Here is an 18,150-nt window from a genome sequence, read left to right as displayed (position 1 = left end):
CATACATCACGTGGGTCGAGCGGTATGCAGGGTGCTGCACGTGGGAACAGGGTGCAGGCGTGGGCATCCGGACGTAGACATCCGTCCGCAGACATCTGTCCGGTCGTTCGGACGCTGGCACCGCCGTTTTAAAAGTGGCGGAGCCGATGTCCTGCGGCATGATGGATGGCGCTATGGTTTTGCCATTGAGCCGAAGAAGTCTGCTCTGAAGACTGGTCAGCAGACAGCGAGCACACCGCGGTCAGCAGGGAATGACTCGTCGCCGACAATGAACAATACATCAGACCCGAAGTTGCAATCCAACAGGTCAGAAAAATGGCTCCAATGAAGAAAAACATGGAAGACCAACAACAGGGGGGCAAAGATTAGACATATTGCCATGGATAAGAGGTTCTATGTACTAACATCTTGGTGTTACCAATTTAAATTTTCATTTGTCAAATGAATTAAGCAGTAAAGTTTAACTTGCGAGTATTAATATGCTGGAGATTGAAAGTAAATGATGGTGGAACATCACTAAATATATTAGATAACATTCACGCAGCCAAGAGTACTATTGTCTACTGACAGATAACTAAATATACATTAACGCATAAAACGGCAAGCAACTTGAAAGCTGCCATCACACACACCCTACTTCAGGACTGTACATTTCGATGAGCACAAGGAGCTATGTTACTCCGTAATTTCTCTAAAAACATGTAACTCTGTAATCCTAACTAAAAGTCTAGAGTACTAATTTAGCATAACCAGTTAACTACCATCAATTTACATGAGTTGTCCCACACTTCACTTGGCAGAAACTTAATCAGGTACTGCAAGGACAGTCAATTTGAAAACGGGCACTTGATCCATCACCACACTAAATCTATGATTGCACACTTGAAGTATGTCTATATTTCAAAAATTAGAGGAATAAGCAGTAAATCTTTGCATCGATGCATTTTTAGTGGGGTTATTTGGAATGAAGCCATTAAAGGGCGTACCCAGTGCAGAGAGCTCTCGCTCTGTGCGGGGTCTGGAGAAGGATGTCTGTGGCAAGCCTTACCCTCGCCTGTCAGCCTGTGCAATGCGAGGAGACCGCGACTCGAACCCAGGACCTTCCGGTCACAGGCGGTAAGACTCTACCGCTTGCACCAGGCCCGCTCTTCTGGAATGAAGCCATTACAATTTTCAATTTTTTGAGATTTGCCATTACAATTCAAGTAATTGGAGATTCACCATTACAATTCCCCAAGTGTCTGATACTTGCCACCGTGGACGGATGGGGCCAAGGACGCCGGATACGTCCACATTGACAAGTACCAGACACTTCGGGAATTGTAATGGTGAATCTCCAATTACTTGAATTGCAATGGCAAATCTCAAAAAACTGAAAATTGTAATGGCTTCATTCCAAATAACCCTTTTTAGTAAGGCTACATCATTTCCGTTTGTGAAATATGAACGGATGCATTCAGAAAATAGAAACATGGTATTGTTTTTATCTCTGTTTGTCAGTACTACATATGCTGAAATACATGCATTCAGGGATGTCCTTTTCGTCCATTATCAATTATGATTTAGGGCAATAAAAAATATGAAAAAAGAAGATAAGAGGGGATCATTCAGGGACTTTGTTCCCATATGAGCAGAAGATAAGAGGGGATCATTCACAAACAAAGTCATGTTTATTAGCTTCGGCGACAGGGGCCCTCCTGAACAACCAGCAACCTATATGAAGTTCTGAACTCCCATGCAACGGATGTTATATACATGGGCCCAAAAAATGAAGAACCTATCACAGAAGTGCCAAACCGAATGGATTTCCATCACATGGCTCCAGAGTCCACAGAGCAAAGAACATCTCCTCTGCAGTTTTCACTTTTCCTAACTTCTAATTCTAAACCACGCAATATACTAAGCGCTCAGAAAGGTTGGTAAATATACTGTTGTACTACATACTGCAAATCTATGTTATATATAGAAGGGGTGCCACTTCTCTGAGCTGATGATGTCATTCAAGGAACTCTTGTGCTCTTTTGCCTCTTCTCTTCTAGCTGTGATGCCTCGTTCAGCATGTCCACGGCGTCACTCTGCATGTTTAGCTTGGATAGTGCAACTGCCTGCATGTAGAATGCTGTCGGCCAATCAGGGTAGACGATTTGTGCTTGCATTGCATCACGGAGGGCCGCATCAGGTTGGTCACACATAAGGTAGCACAAGCTTCGTCTGGCGAATACAGTCGGTGACACCATTGTCCCCACATCGACAAACTGTGAAACAAACACAGGGAAAGAAGAATCAGCTACATTAGAGTTCTCTTTTTGTTTTAGATAAATGGAATAAGCCAAACTATCCGAGTTTCTACAGGTACATTTGAGTGATATATCTGGGGGCTATTAAGGGCTTTTCATGAACAAGAAACGCATGCCCACCTGGCTGTAACAATCGATTGCTGCCTTAAAATCTTTGTCTTTGAAGGCAAAGTCGCCACGTTTCCTTGCATCCAACATATCCCTCATTTGCTGTGTCCATTCTTGAAAAGATAGCTGCAGAATGGAGAATGATGCTGGTTTCACAGATCCTACAAAACAGAAAGATTGAAACCAGAATGCGCTCATTTATTTTACCTCATTGTTCCCTTCATCATCTCTGTAATGTGCTGTAAATAGGATCTGATGGATGGCAGTTAGGTCCATTCTGGAACAGGCTTCTCCCATGGGAGAAAGAGGGTGTTGTGGAATAGGAGGTGTCTGTGGTTCTTCCACTGGCTTTGGAATTCCAAGCATCACACAGGACGGTACCTATTCCATATTTTTCAAGGGGAACAGCAGGAATCATCAGGGTCGTTTTGGTGTTATCCAGACACCCGTGTCCTAATTATTCAGCTATGTTAAACAACCACACCCATTTTGGATTCCAAATGGTATTTGGCGTCATGGCGTATCCCCAAAAGATCTGCTGAATTGGACACCCGAGCCTGACCTGGACACAGACACCCACACCCGCGTCCATGTAGTGTGTTTAGAATTTTGTGGTAAACCATACGCTTTTGTAAGAGATATAATATACCTAACAAAAATACTAGTAAGACAGGTATTTGCTCATGTTTATCTGAATATTTTCCAAACATAGCATTCAAAGACAACGTGGTAACATAATCTATCTGTGCAGTAATGCAGGAAAACATCTACTATACACAGTCTAAGAAAGTAGACACTGAGAGGATTTCACTGTTCTGTTTTAACCTTTACTATTATACCATGCAAAGTATTAGGTTGCTGCAGCACAGGGGAAGGAGTGAAGCAATATCACATAGTAGTGAGAATTTCAGTTCTGTTTTAACATTTACTGTCTCATGCCAAGTATTAAGTTACTGCTATACAAGGCAAGGAATGGAGCAATATCACATAGTACCTGTGGAAGTTACAGTTTTTAGCATGAACCAGTGTGATGCTAGGACATTAAATATACTCCTTTCACAAAGACTGAGTCAAATATGAAATAAAGAAGAATAAACATGGTCCATCAAAAAAAAAAGAATAAACATGGTTACCTCTAATTTTGTCTGCAAAGGCTCCAGAATGGAAACCAATTTTTTTATGTCAGGCCGATCTCTTGGCTCATATTGTAGACACTGAGAAGCAAGGTTCACCAATGTAGTAGCCACCTCAGTTGAGTAGTTCCCCTCCAAATGTGAATCCATAACTGCTTGGATGTTTCTGCCTCTCATGATATCGAGTGCCTGCGTGCAACAAATGCATACATGCATTATTACCAGCGTGCATACATGTAATGTATGTGTGTTTAGTTTTATGCTTGGATAACAAATTGTGCAGGGTGTCATTTCCACAGTGCAGATTGTGCTCAAATTATATGAGCTAAATATCTGCCAGAGATTCAGTTTGAAAAAAAAAAAATCACTGCAATCTGAGCATGGGTGTTCTGCCTGTATCCAACAGGCATGTGTATTTCTATATTTGTGGAAACAGGCCTCATATCTAACGAAGCATAAGACATTTCTAGCAAGAAACTTACATGTGAAGGCGGTATGCATTTCCCACTGAGAAGGTCAAGGAGTACAGTGCCAAAACTGAATATGACACTTTCTGGAGTAACCCTGCCTGCAAGAACAAAAACTTTCCTCAGAAAAATATACACTTGAAGCGTTTCTTGCTGTTTTTTTTTTTTTTTTTTGTCATTACTTATTGATTTCAAAAACATACAGAGACCGAGGACCCACTAACCAGACCATCTCACAGCACCTGGTAACTGCCTTACCAAGGGCGCAATATGCTCAATTTAAACAGCACATATAAGGGAATCAGAAAACCATAAACTGAGTCACTGGTCCTTCCAAAAAGCTAAATTCCAGATGTACGCTATTTTGTCTTTTAAAAGAAAAGGATCAACACTATAATTATGGAAGTCAACTTTCAGAAATCATGTCACTATAGTAACAACAAAAAAATGTTTGTCTGCTGGAATCTATCAGTTATACTGAGCATTGAGCAAGTGTTGAAAAAGATATTTTCCACTGGTAAGTGAAGTAGAATAATGGCAGTCCGAAAGACAGTGTTATAAACATAACTAAGTTTAATAAGAGAAACCACTGAGATACTTAAAAAAGTGAAATATTTCGTTACTTAACATGAAACTAAAAACTGCTTGAAGAACAAAAAAAAGGATGAAAGTGAAGAGATAGGCACCATTTCTCAGATATTCTGGAGGTGTATATGCTAAGTTTGTGCTATAGCTTTTTCCATCCCTGCTGTTTTTCATCAGACCAAAGCATGACAGACGAGGGTCACCATTCTGCAATCAGAAAGTTCATTATAACTATAAAATTTCGTTTGAAAATAAGACAATTAGTACAAAATGACATATTCAACTGCTGGATGCAATTAGGAGTATCAATTTATAAAACATAATTTTCGAAACTGTTTACAAAATAACACAATACATGCCATGATATGAGTCCAATATAAGTTCTGCCAATCCCAGTTTAATACTAATGGTATCGCCAGACACAATAAATATAACTAGTAAAAATGTCATGGATATAATTATCAAGGACATATGCCACATGGTCATCAACCCAACGCATTAATCAGGCTTTATGCACCACTTTCAGTACCCTATATTCAAACAAGGTGCACAGGTTGCCGATTTACCTCATCAAAGAGGACCCTGTATGCATTTAGGTCATGATATAAAGGCCGCCCCTTGATACTACAGTATTCCAATGCTTGCGAAATGTAGTATGCAACCCTCAGACGCATAGCCCATTCAATAGTCTGGTTTTCCCCTGCACATGAGCAAAACCATAGTGACCAATAAATCAGAAGAAGTCAATTGTTGCTTCCAATTATTTGCTTGTTCATGCATGTTAAGTAAAACCATCTGATAAATGCAACCAGTATCGTCATGTTACTAAAGATAAAAACAAACGATCAAACTCCAAATCAACTCCTAAACTCACGAATTTCAATTTAGTTTCCCCTTTGAACTAATGTAACAATCAGAATCAGAACAGCTCACACAGAAAACTGATGTAATAATCAGAATCAAAGCAGAACATTTTCGCCTGTCTTCTGTCAAATATCTAACTTATTCACCATCCACCAGAATTGCACGAGCAGCGAATCCCAATCTTTGGAACATGATCAAATGGTGCATACACAGGTAACACGAATTGCAGAGCACGAGCGAGGCTCACAGTGGAAAAGGTGCTTGGCGAGGGTATCGTTGGGCATGAACTCGGCGACAAGCAGGCGCTCGTCGCCGTCGCAGCAGTAGCCGATCAGGTTCGCCATCCTCCGGTGCCGGAGGCCTCCGACCCCCTTCGCCTCCTCCTGCAGCCAAATCAACTAGTACCTGTGAAAACTGAAAACCCAGGCACACCGAGGCCAAAAGAAAGCAATCGACCTTTTGCTTGTTTGCCTACCGCGAACTGCTTGGGGTCAGGCCACGCGAGCTTGGCGAACTTCTTCACGGCAATTGCGCGCGGCGGGGCGCCGGCGCCGCGGGGGCCCTTGAGGTGGCCCCTGTAGACGAGGTTGGGCGCCTTGTCGCCGCTCTCGGAGACGATGTTCTCCGGCGCGAACCCGGCCGTGGCCGCGCGGAGCTCCGCCAGCGAGAACTCGGCGAACACCGGGACGTCCCCGGCGGCGGCGCGGGCCAGGGGCGGCGCGGCGGCCTGGTGCGCGTTCAGGGAGAAGGACGGGCCGTTGTTCGTCGGTGGCGGCGGCGGTGGCGGTGGCGGGGCGGCTTCTCCTCCGCGTGGGGCCCCGCCCGCAGCGAGGAGCGGCAGCAACCCATCAAGTCAAGGCCGTGTTTAGTTCAGCACCGAATCGGCGTCGCCGGATTTCGGTGCGGTACTGTAGCTACAGTACGGTTTGTTTTTATTTGGTAATAATTGTCCAATCGTTGACTAATTAGGCTCAAAACGTTCGTCTCGTAAAGTACAACCAAACTGTGCAATTAGTTTTTAATTTCGTCAACATTTAGTACTCCATGTATGTACCACAAGTTTGATGTGACGGAGAATCTTCTTTTTACACGGTGTCAAATTGGAATTGGGAGGAACTAAACATGGCGCAAGTGTGAAAGGCGTGCGGCCTTGCGGTGCGGGCCGTTTCCGGGTGTGTGCTCGCGTGCGTGTGCGTGTGCGCGTGGAGACAGTTTTTTTATTTTCTTAAGCAGCCTCTTTTCCGTAATATATTTTTAAAAGCAAGTCTGACGTTGTTTTTGGCTTTCTGCTTTTCAAAATTGATGGAATAAAAAAAATTTCTATAGTTGTTTCGAGAGAGATAAAGATAGAAGGTATATTTTATACTTGTTTAACTAAATAGCTTTCAGCTTTTCTACAGCTCACAGCCCACAGCAGTTTTTCTACAGTTCACAGCCCATAGCAGCTTTTTTCTACAGCCACAGCTTAACCAAACACACCCTGATTCTCTGGGTTGGGCCTGGTTTGGTTTGTTTGGTCCGGAGTTTTGGGTTTCCGCGCCGTGGCCGTGCGGTTCGTGTCTATGGACTCACCCGTGACATACGTCCAAACGGGTAGCAGTCGGTGTTTGGTTCAGCTCATATGAGTCTCGCTTATAAATTAAGATGAATTTTATTTTTGTTAAATATAAATAAATTTATAACTAAGCTATACATGATCGAATGAGTATGAATTTTTACTACAGTTCAATCATACAATAATTATCCCACTATAAAAATTTTATCATAATTGGACCATAGAAACTGCAACTATAAATTATTCTAATTAATTACATAAAAGCATAGATCTAAAGTCACAGCAAAAACTTTGTATTAAAGCATACCATATTATATGTTCACTGTGTAGCTCTACTCATGTGGAGTCCAACAAAATTGAATTTTTCATTTTTATGATTTTTCTATGATTTACTATGATTTTTCAAAGATTCAGCCGAAATAAAAAAAAAGAAAAAGACAAAACCGCCTTCAAAACTGCTTATAACAGGGTCAGGGAGGTAACATGAACGGTTTTAAAAGTTGAAGGAGGTGTTTTATCCGGTTTTGGAGTTCAGAGAAGAAAAACGGACTTTGGCGAAAGTTGAGAGAGATAATGTAGACTTTTTCCAATAAAGAACGAAATGAATGGGAGGCACGCAAACACGGCAGCCCCAGTTGACATGTTCAAAGTCACACAAACACGGCGCGCAGGCCCAATTGATGCTCCAGACTCGGACGTCGCCGTGGACGTCCCTAGACTTCGACTCAACTAGTGCTAAAAAAAATCGACCCATCTGGTGTCCAAGCTAACACATGAACAGTGAAGACAACACACTCAGATTTCGAAGGCGACGGATGCTCTCTGATTTTTTTAAGAGAGAGGGAGGTATAATTGGACCCACACAACACGCACACATAAGCGTGTGCATCTCTACACATGCTAAGAAATAGATTGGAAGGCGGTAGCCTTCAATGCACGGAAAACACACAGTATCACAGAACGTGCTTGCATAAGTGTACCTATTTTTTAAGAAAAAAAAATCAGAAAAAAAAAGATGCAAACCCTGATCGGTAGAGTCCTACCAGACGGCCCTACCACTAAGCCACATGCCCTTTCACGACAGGTTATCTTCTTTTACTACTCTAGCATACTTCTCGCGCCTTTGGTAGGTGGCTTGGTACCGAAGAACCTTCTGGAAAATTCCTCTCGCGGGTTCGGTAGGTGGCTCGGGACCATGCAAATAACCTTATGGAAACTTCCTTCAGACTTCATCGTATCCAACTGCCACTAGGATGAGTTGTTACATTGGTTTGCAGATTGCAAACGATCTACTCCTTATGGCCGCGAGCCAAGCAACTCGATGAACTCATAGCTACAAACTCGGTGAACTCATAGTTTGCCGTTATTTCATGGGGTCTCATCCGTTGCAGGTCATATTACCTCATTCGAGCGGGTGAGCCGACCATGCCCTTGGATGGGACAGCCATGTCAAGGGGGATGGCGCAGTCGATGCGGGGTGACGACCAGGCCGGGATCGCTCTACAATTTTTAGAACCTTTAGGCAAACATGATGTTATGAACAACGTTTTATACATAATCTGATAAATAAAGCATACAGTAGTACTAGTAGAAGTTTTTTTAGGAGCAACAGGGGAAAGTTCCCCTTATTTCATTCGTGACCCAATACGATTTGCATGGTAAGTGTTACAGGATTTCACAATACACGTGTGTGCGTTACTACAATGGGTTTATTAAGAACTTTACATTGTCGAATATAAAATTTAACACCAGTCTTTTCCCGTGTGGAAGTCGGCATCGCCATTGCCCGACTTCATTTTTGCATGAGACAATGAGTCGGCGCAAGGATAGAGCTCCACCTCTAAAAACCGCAACGTTCATCCGCTTCCTCAGCTGCCAACAACACAGAGCGATAATATTCCAAACTGTGTCCTTCGGTAGGTGCTTGGGATAGGTGATTCCGGATAGGTTCTTCGTGCAAGGTCCGGGCGGGAGATCGATGCCAACACATGCCAAGAAGGATGTGGCAATGCTGCACTCATCTATTATATGTTCAACTGTTTCATCCTCACTCCCTCAAACCTCACAAGTGGCAATGTCACCAACGTTCTTACAGCGTAGGTTGATGTGGAACTAGATCCTTCCTTGGATCAGCGCCTAGACGACCTACTCCTTTTGGTTGCGAGCCAAGTAGCTCAATGACCTCATAGATACAAAGGCAATAGACACTAGGCACACAACCTATCGTCGCTCCATGGGGTTGTTAGATTGATCTCTAATCCTAAACTGGGCCCAATGGTCCAGTTGTGTTTTTGATCCGCGTCCTGATCGGGGGCGCCCAGCCCACTATAGCTGGAGGGCCCCTGTCATACTGCGTAATAAATAAAAGTGGGGTCGGCGGCTCTGAGTACAAGGTTCGCCTGAGCTACAGTTTCCCACCGAAATCCCTAATCCGATCTAGAGGGGCGCAGCCAGTGACGGAAAGCCACCAGCCGCGCCACCACCGTCTCTGCATCTACACCGAGGGGCTGCTACGTCGCCGGGCTGCCCTGTGACCGCTACTGCACCGCCGCCCTTCGACTCGACACCGCCACTGGGTTATCGCCAAGCACTGCGATGGCGAGCCCATCTTCATCCAAGGCGGCCGAAGGTTTGCACCCTTCACCCATCTCTTTCTCTCGTTCTATCTACTGCTACTATACTAGTAGATGTTCTAGGACTCATGATTTTATTCAATAGCAAATAGACATGTTAGTTCTATGCCTAGAGATCCTACTTAAGGTTTAACAATGGTACCAGAGCCTAACTAGGTGTAGATCTAGCCTATCTGAACCCTCTATCTAGATGTAGATCAAGTCAGGGGTAAAAAACAGAGTAGATCCGTTTGGATCTGAGAAAAGAAGAGGGTCACCGAACCCTAACCCTAATCGGGTGAAGAACAGAGAAAAGAAAAGGATCTCGGCATGCGAAGCCGAACCCTAACTCGCGAATTCAACTCGGGGAAGAAGAACAGTGAACGAAACCCTAACCCTAACCAAACCCTAATCTCGAAACTAACCCCATCCCCAACCCTAAATCGGATAGATCCGAGAAGAGAAGAAAGGAAAATCAAAGAAAAGAAAAGGGGAAAGGGGAAGAGGCCTACCTCGCCGCCGCACCGTGCTGCCGCCTCATCGGCGCGCGGGCGGGTATTCGGGCCAAGGGCGTCGTGGCCAGACCGCTCGATGGCGGCGCGCTCACCCGCTGAGGAGCGTGCGCCGGCGAGAGGGCCGGCGACGGCGCCATCTTTGTGCTCGTGTTTCGCTCGGTCGCCGCTCGCTACTACTGCGCTAAGGAAGGAGAGCGGCGAAGAGAGAGGAAGGGAGGCAGCGAATGACCTAGGGTTCGGGCTGACGACGCCATTGCCGGGGTTTTGTTCATCCGAAACACGCGCTCGGCCGTCTGATCTGCATCGACGGTGCGGACGCCTCAGATTGCTTGGGCCGGAGGCTGGCCCAGGCGAGCGTGCGTGGCCGCGCGGCTTTGTCGGCCCAGGCCTAGGTTATGGCCTGGGTGCGGGCATCGCGCGTGCAAGGGAGCTGGGCTGGGCCGATTTCTTGGTCAGGCCAAAAGAACAGTAAAGAAATGAGTCCGTTTTTCTTTTTATTTTTCCAATAAATGTTTATTTCCTAGAAAATAGATAAATGGCTTAAAGTAAATAGAAAAGAGAATTATCCTATGAGTAAAATTCATTAAATTGAATTATTTTTCCGCTGCAATGTTAAAGTTAACGATCTTCTAATTAAATTCAAACCAACGAGAGAATTTAATTTGAGTAGTCAATTTTAATAAGTAAATTTTATAATATTGTTATTTTTCTGACCAACGTTGATAATAGCAATATTATAAGGTTTAATCATAAGTTTTCCATGCATTAATTCTACTTCTGCCCAACGGTGATGTAGAATTAGTGTATAAGAACAGTTATATATTTTAATTTTGATCAATGTTGGAATCAAGGCATGCAATTGTTGTTAATATTTATGTTCTCACTCTATATGAATTATGTTTTCAGGCAAATACAACTTAATGGGTTATATCAAAGAGATCTCAACTCTCAGAGATGACAACTACACGGAGTGGAAGAAAAAGATTGACCTGACCTTCATCTTGGCTGAGGTGGACTGGGTAGTCACCTCACCGTGTCCCACTGAGCTTGTGGCACCGGTGAGGGAGACAAAACGAGGCTGATGCCGCTTGGGCAACTAAAGAGAGAGATTTTACATCCCAAAAGATGTTCTATGACCTTAAACATAGAAAGTGGGTCACTGCCAATAAGAAAATGTTTGGCTATGATAAAGAACATGATTGAGCCTGCAATTATGGGCTCAATCCCAGAGTATGACACGACCACCGAGTACCTCGATAGAATAAAGAGTCAGTTTACTGGCTCTTCAAAGACATATGCTATCCAGCTGATAAAGCAGCTGGTGACAGAGAGGTACTCTGGAAATGGTGACATAAGAGAGCACATACTAAGGATGAGCAATTTGGCATCCAAGCTAAAACCAATGGATCTGGCTCTAAAGAAAGAGTTTCTTATCTATCTAATTTTTGCTTCCTTGCCAAAAGAATTTGACACTTTTGTTGTCAATTACAACATACAGCCCGAGAAGTAGGACTTAGAGAGGCTCATGGTTATATGTGTGCAAGAGAAGGAGAGAATTAAAGCTGCCAATGGTGGCACTATCAATTATGTGAAAGATAACAAGAAGTTCATACCCGGTTTGAAGGTGGTTGACGATATCTATAGACTACTTAAGTTATACTGCGATAATAATCCGATAGTACAGTATGCTCACAATAATAAATCAAGTGGTGCTACCAAACACATTGACATAAAGTATTATGTTGTGAAAGATAAAGTCCGGAATCATGTCATAAGTCTTGAGCATATAAGTACTGAAAAGATACTCGCGGATCCGCTTACAAAAGGCTTACCACCCAACGTGTTCAGAGAACATGTAGCCGGCATGGGTTTAAGAGAAAGCCTATTGTTCCTGGATAAAAGAAGGCCCAAAGTTAAGTATCTATTTCAGAACAGAGTGGTATGTTGTAGCTGTTAAATCTATCGGCAATTAACCGTGACGATGAAACATGCTCTATGCGCTAATCTGTAATGGAATGAACAAAAGTAAATGATATAAAATTGAAAGATGGTAGGAGATCAAGGGGGAGATTGTTAGATTGATCTCTAATCCTAAACTGGGCCCAACAGCCCAGTTGGGCCTTTGATCCGCGCCCTGATCGGGGGCGCCCAGCCCACTATGGCTGGAGGACCTCTGTCACACTGTTAAATAAATAGAGGTGGGGGCCGGCGGCTCTGAGTACGAGGTTCGCTTGAGCTACAGTTCCCCACCGAAATCCCTAATCCGATCTAGAGGGGGCGCAGTCAGTGACGGGAAGCCACCAGCCGCGCCGCCACCGCCTCTGCATCTACACCGAGGGGCTGCTACGTCGTCGGGCTGCTCTACGACTGCTACTGTACCGCCGCCCTTCGACTCGACACCGTTACCGGGTTATCGCCAAGCACTGCGATGGCGAGCCCATCTTCATCCACGGCGGCCGAAGGTTTGCACCCTTCACCCCCTCTCTTTCTCTCGTTCTATCTACTGCTACTATACTAGTAGATGTTCTATGACTCATGGTTTTATTCAATAGCAAATAGACATGCTAGTTCTATGCCTAGAGATCCTGCTTAAGGTTTAACAGGGGTCTCTGCCACGAGTCGTTGTACCTCATCCGAGGTGGCTAGCGATCCATGAGGATAAAGCCATCGATGCAAGGTGACGGCCAAGGCCGGCTCTATAGTTTTGATGATCTTTGTGTGAACATGATGTCATAGGCCTTTTAGCTAGATCTTTTTATTCGTAATATAATGAATAAAAGCATATAGTAGGACCAGTATGAGTTAACTCGAATAATATATTTAGTTTATTAATGACAAGAACACTCAACAAAAAGTAAAAGGACAGTAAAATAACCTATGATTACCTCACATAAGAGTAACAATAATGCTTTAGTGCTTTGTAAAGAAACGACTTCGTGTATTTGGATCTTCATGTAAAATCATCAAGAATAATATCAAGATCAATGTTGTATTGAACAGCTTTCTCTGTGTTCTACATAACCAAGCTATTCAATCTTTCTTCTGAGTTAAGCTTAAACAGTTATTTCAATAGTTTCAATTCGTAGATTGAGACAGTTGTCATTTTTTAGAAGGATCGAGACACTTGTCTCGAAACTCTGGAAACTCGTGGGATTGAAGCCACAGCCCCAGCCAGGCCGCCAGACGGAGTGGAAGAGAACAGCCCGCCCCGTTGACAACACGCACAAGGGCTCCCCAAGGCCAAAGGTGCTTAGCTCAGCCCACCAGCAAAAAACCGTTACATGAGACTGAAATACCTGGGCCTCCACGGCCTGTTGGACCGACTGCATATAGCGGCCCATTCTGAGCGGTTCAGTTTCACGAGGCAGGATCGCAGCACTAACAAGATCCTCCAGGACCTCCCGATCCGAAAGTTTGCGAGTGTGACCATGTGCCATGTCCGTTCCGTTTCCGTGTGCACGAGCTGCATCCAGCACGACTACAATTTTACATGCCGCGCGCAGTGCTGGGATCCAAGCTATCGTGCTCGTGAGTCGGAGTCGCATCCATTGCCACCACACAAGTCCATTGCTAACGTTCATCACGTGCCAAACGCCATCGGCTTTGGACGGATCGCTGCATCCCGGCGCAGTGCGAATCGCGGTGTGCTCTTTGCATCAGAAAAAGCCCCCGAAAAGTTGGAGAGTGACTCCCGTTCCAGGCCCATCCATTCGCGTTGGGCCCGAGCACCACGAAGCAGAGAGAGAAAAGAGGAGGGATATATCATCGATTTGGTAATAAAAAAAAGTGGTAGTTCTCTTTTTCGCCACTTTTCATTTTGTTTAATTATCTGTTCCCTTTGTGTCTCTTCATTCACGCTGACAACCGAACGAGTGATTGGCCAAGAATTTTAAGGAATTCTCCTTAGCTTCTCTGGTCACTAGATAAGGGCAATGAAATCACCGGCGATATTTCCTCGGGAAAAAAGGAAAACACCGGCGATGTGCATGCTAGAGAACAGGATTGATTCCGCCAACACACTCTATTATACGCTCGCGCAGGCGCGTCGCGGTCGAAGCCTCACACTCACGGTACTTGCACTATATCCAAACTCACCGGCGCCACCGCCGCGCCGTCGTCCTCAACAACCTCAACACCGATTCCTAGGTGAGTTGGACGCACGCGGCGTCGGATCGCATCCACACAACCGAGGAAATCCTGGCCGAGTCATGTATTGCAGGCTTGCAGCAGTGGTCGATCGCCTTCCACTCAAACGTCCAACCCAACCACCGAACGAACGATCGGCACTAGATTCAGCTTGTTCAGCTGTACTACTTTCAGCTTGTTTCAGCTTATTCTCTCTCACAGAACACTATTGAATTATCCGAAACCATCCGAAATTCACTGTAAGCTCGTCATAGATTCAGTTATTTCTACCCCCGCCCGGAAGACCGGATCGGAGCACGGCCGGGCGTCCGCCAGAACATGGGAAGGTCCAAAGCCGCCGACCTAACTATCAGACTGCAACATCCCATCTAGCCATTAGCCATATCATACGATCATCATCCTCCCAATTATTATCGCGCGCCCGCGCGAGGCCCGATGGAGAGGAGCTCAATTATTTTCTCAGAGCACATTGATTCGGTTCATGTGATCGACCTCGCATTGCATGCGATGGAGCCAACCGCACCGACGCGCGCGCGCGAGCCACTGACTGACTGTACCACTAGATAATTGGTTGTTGGGTAGCTCGATGAGGACTTGGGGATTACAATAGGGAGACCCTACTTCTTCATCAAAAGTGAGCTGCCACTTTTTTCTTGTTCAAACTCCAAACTGACGAGCCCAGTCATGGGTACCTTTCGCCTTTCTAGTTTGTACGGTGAACTGATAGTTTGAAACTAGGTACAGATCAGTTGGCTCATGTACTTGTACTAACTTAATCTTTTTTGAATGAATACTAACTTAATTGTGTATGTATGCAGAAAACCTTTTTGAATGTAAAACAAGCTAAGTTCTCCACATATGATACTTCTACGGCCCCTTTAGAATTTTTAGAATCCAATAGGATTTTTTTTATGAAACCCTTTTGGAACAAATGATTTAAGTTCTTATAACTTTTTTTAAAATCCTATTAAAATGGCTTGCTTTATAGGAAATTTAGAGGAACTTTACTGACACGCTGCATCTCATGGGAATTTTTCTTTCTTTACATCTCTCTCACCAATTTATTAAGTTTTTTCATACACTTCCTCCAAACATTACCCTACAATCTGTGTTTTCCTAATTCATTGGATTTTAGGTATTAGTTCATTCTGTTTCTATGTTTTTTATTCATGTATTTATACAATATTCAATACATTAGTTCATTCTATTATTTTTTTTTCTGTTCCTGTGTTTGTTCGGCTGGCAGAATTTTGGCTAAAATTGGCTGAAAAACACTGTTCTAGCTGAATTATTGTGAGAGAGAAACACTGTTCCGGCTGAAAAAAGAAGCCGAACAAACCGAATATGGGGTAAGCCGAACGGAGCCTATATACTATATGAGTTTACATTACATGCAGCTAGATCAGTACCAGCTTGGAATGTAATGTACCATCCCATCCATGAGGCCACGAGGGATGAGGCCCATAACCGGCATCAGTTTCAGGATGGTTCTGGTTTCTGGAAGACGGAGCTCGCTGGCACGGGCAAGAGTGAGCTTGCACGGCTGAAATGCAAGCGAAGCGAGGCTTAAATTTGGGGTCCGGGGCTGGATAGACGTCGCCTTCAGTCGCTACAGGGAGAGGTTGGCGGCTGCATCACTGGAAAAAGGGTTCGTTCGGTCACTCATCACCCCCAGCGTGGCACATTAACTCCGCAGATACAAGTCCATGTGACGCCTAACCGACCGAAAAGACCACAGGACACAAAGATTTCAATCCGCCGAATCAATGCCTCCGCATGGCATTGTTCCATTGCAATCGCATGCTGCGCAAACTCCAATCCCTATCGATTCCCATGCATCATGGATGAAAATGAATAGTACATCGCTCACCTGGAAAGTGAAACGGCAAGACAGATGCCTCGCTCGTGACACAGGGGTTTCACATTGAGTACTCTTTCACAATTCTTAAGAGCGGTGGGAGGGACAACAATCTTATCTTCACAATCCAGAAATATGAACAATGTTCTTCCTCGCCAAAAAGAGAGAGAGAGAGAGAGAACAATGTTCTTCTCAGCACAGTGCAGTAATACATTGTGCAATTGAAACAACTTTTGCATGGCTCGCACTTGGGCAGAAGCAGAGGAGGTCCACGGGAATGGGAGACAAGCGCAAAATCCACATGGCTCTCGGCTAATTGGAACCAGTTCCCTTTACAATCCGAAGTACTACGTATTTACATCATTTACACACCGCAAACGAATCAAAATGGAATGTCTCACAGTCACAGCAAAAACGTTTTGACCCGCCAAGAATCTCTCTCTCGAGGGAGGAAGACGAAGGAGAGGGCGTCAGTCCGTCAGAATCAATCAGAATGTGGGCGTGAGCAGGTTGAGCAGGGAGACTCTGGCGTTGACGAGCGCGCGGTACACCTCCTCGCAGCCTGCCTCGGCGGCGTCGACGCACTCCTCGAGCCCGCGCACCCTGCCCATGGCGGCCTTCCGCTCGTCCTCCTCCTCGTTGCACGAGTCTTCGAACGACACGGTCCGCCGCCGCCGGAGCAGGTCGGTCACCAGCCACATCGGGCTGCCGGGGGTCCGTGCGGGGGAGTAGGGCGTCGGCGTCCTCGGCGACTGCGCGGCGCTGGCCGCCGACTCGGCGGAGGCGGCTGACACGCCGGCGAAGACCGCGGACGAGGCGGCGGACACGGCGGCCGTGGCGGCCGCGAAGGCGTCGCCGAGCGTGGCCTCGTCGGACTCGTCGTCGGGCGCCGCGCGGTGGGAGAGGTCCCGCGCCGCGGAGGCGAGGCGGGACACCTCCCGCGCCGACCGCCGCTGCGCCCGCAGAGCGGCGGCCAGGCGGACGCCGTAGTCGCGCCTGCGCAGCGCCGCGTGCGTCTCGGCGAGGATCTGCTTCAGCGCCACGAGCGACTCGCGGAAGCACCCGTGGAGGTCCGCCAGGAGGAGGAGGTCGTCCATGAGCTGCTCCGTCCAGGGGTGCCGCCGCAGCGCGTCGCGGGCCTGCGGGTGGTCCAGCAGGTCCGCGAGACCCGACAGGACGCGGCCCGCGCGCCCGGCGCCGTCGGCGACCCACGCGGGCCCCGTCTGCGCGGGCGCGTCGGCCCACGCCAGCAGCGCGCGCGCCGAGTCGTGCAGCGCCGCCGCGAGAGGGTGAAGGCGCACGGGGAGGCTGGTGGACCGCACCCGCGCGTACGACAGCTTCTTCGGGCGCGCGCAGTCCAGAAGGAACGACGGCGCCACCGACTTGGACGACGCCAGCGTCGTGAGCGTCCGACGGAACCCCACCGCCATTGCGTTCGTCCCTTTGCACCGCTTCTGGCTTCTGCCTTCTGCCTGTGCCTTCGCTTGCTCTGCTTTGGCCGGGAAGAGGAGGCCGCTTGGCTTGAACTTGGATGGATGCGGTGGTGAGCGGGGGAGGCGGGAGGTGTTTTATAAGAGCATCCTGCCGCGATGGTGACGTGGTAGGAGAGGGGAGCCGGGAGCGGAGCCCGCACGGGTGGGCGTTGGCTGTGCGAATGGGTGACCCAAGCGGGGATGGAGTTGGTTGGCTTGAGTCCGAAGAAAGATGCTTGCAAAGCCAGTTATCTTGCTGGGGAAGATAACGATACTCCTAGGCCCAGTTTAGTTCCCCAAGAATTTTGCAAAATTTTTCACATTCCCCATCGCATCGAATCTTTAGGCGCATGCATGAAGCATTAAATATAAATAAAAAATAAAACTAATTACACAGTTTAGACGAAATCCACGAGACGAATCTTTTAAGCCTAATTAGACTATGATTGGACACTAATTGTCAAATAACAACGAAAACGCTACAGTGTCCATTTTGCCAAATTTTTTGCATCTAAACAAGGCCCTACTCCCCCTGTTC

General features: G+C 46.3%; 2 protein-coding genes across 2 annotated transcripts; both read right to left on the bottom strand.

The window, feature by feature from the left end:
- Positions 1-1,651: 1,651 nt before the first annotated feature.
- LOC136493393 (serine/threonine-protein kinase BSK1-2-like) lies at positions 1,652-6,318 on the bottom strand. The gene is given in 10 exon segments (XM_066489478.1): positions 1,652-2,255; positions 2,418-2,531; positions 2,613-2,786; positions 3,539-3,727; positions 4,021-4,106; positions 4,692-4,797; positions 5,157-5,290; positions 5,702-5,837; positions 5,930-6,240; positions 6,243-6,318. Coding segments are annotated over 10 exon segments (1,566 nt in total). The 5' UTR covers positions 6,304-6,318; the 3' UTR covers positions 1,652-2,000.
- Positions 6,319-16,383: 10,065 nt separating this feature from the next.
- LOC136493385 (uncharacterized) lies at positions 16,384-17,666 on the bottom strand. Its single transcript, XM_066489468.1, has one exon. It carries the CDS (start codon positions 17,568-17,570, stop codon positions 16,629-16,631), a length of 942 nt encoding a protein of 313 aa, XP_066345565.1. The 5' UTR covers positions 17,571-17,666; the 3' UTR covers positions 16,384-16,628.
- Positions 17,667-18,150: the final 484 nt, after the last annotated feature.

This window comes from Miscanthus floridulus, chromosome 1, assembly GCF_019320115.1.
Source record: "Miscanthus floridulus cultivar M001 chromosome 1, ASM1932011v1, whole genome shotgun sequence".
Taxonomy (NCBI): Eukaryota; Viridiplantae; Streptophyta; class Magnoliopsida; order Poales; family Poaceae; genus Miscanthus; species Miscanthus floridulus.
Note: the sequence above shows the minus strand (reverse complement) of the source record. Positions and strands in the feature narration are given on the sequence as shown.

Coding starts and splice junctions, on each gene's coding strand:
- LOC136493385 (XM_066489468.1), bottom strand. CDS start 17,570: ATGGCGGTGGGGTTCCGTCGGACGCTCACGACGCTGGCGTCGTCCAAG.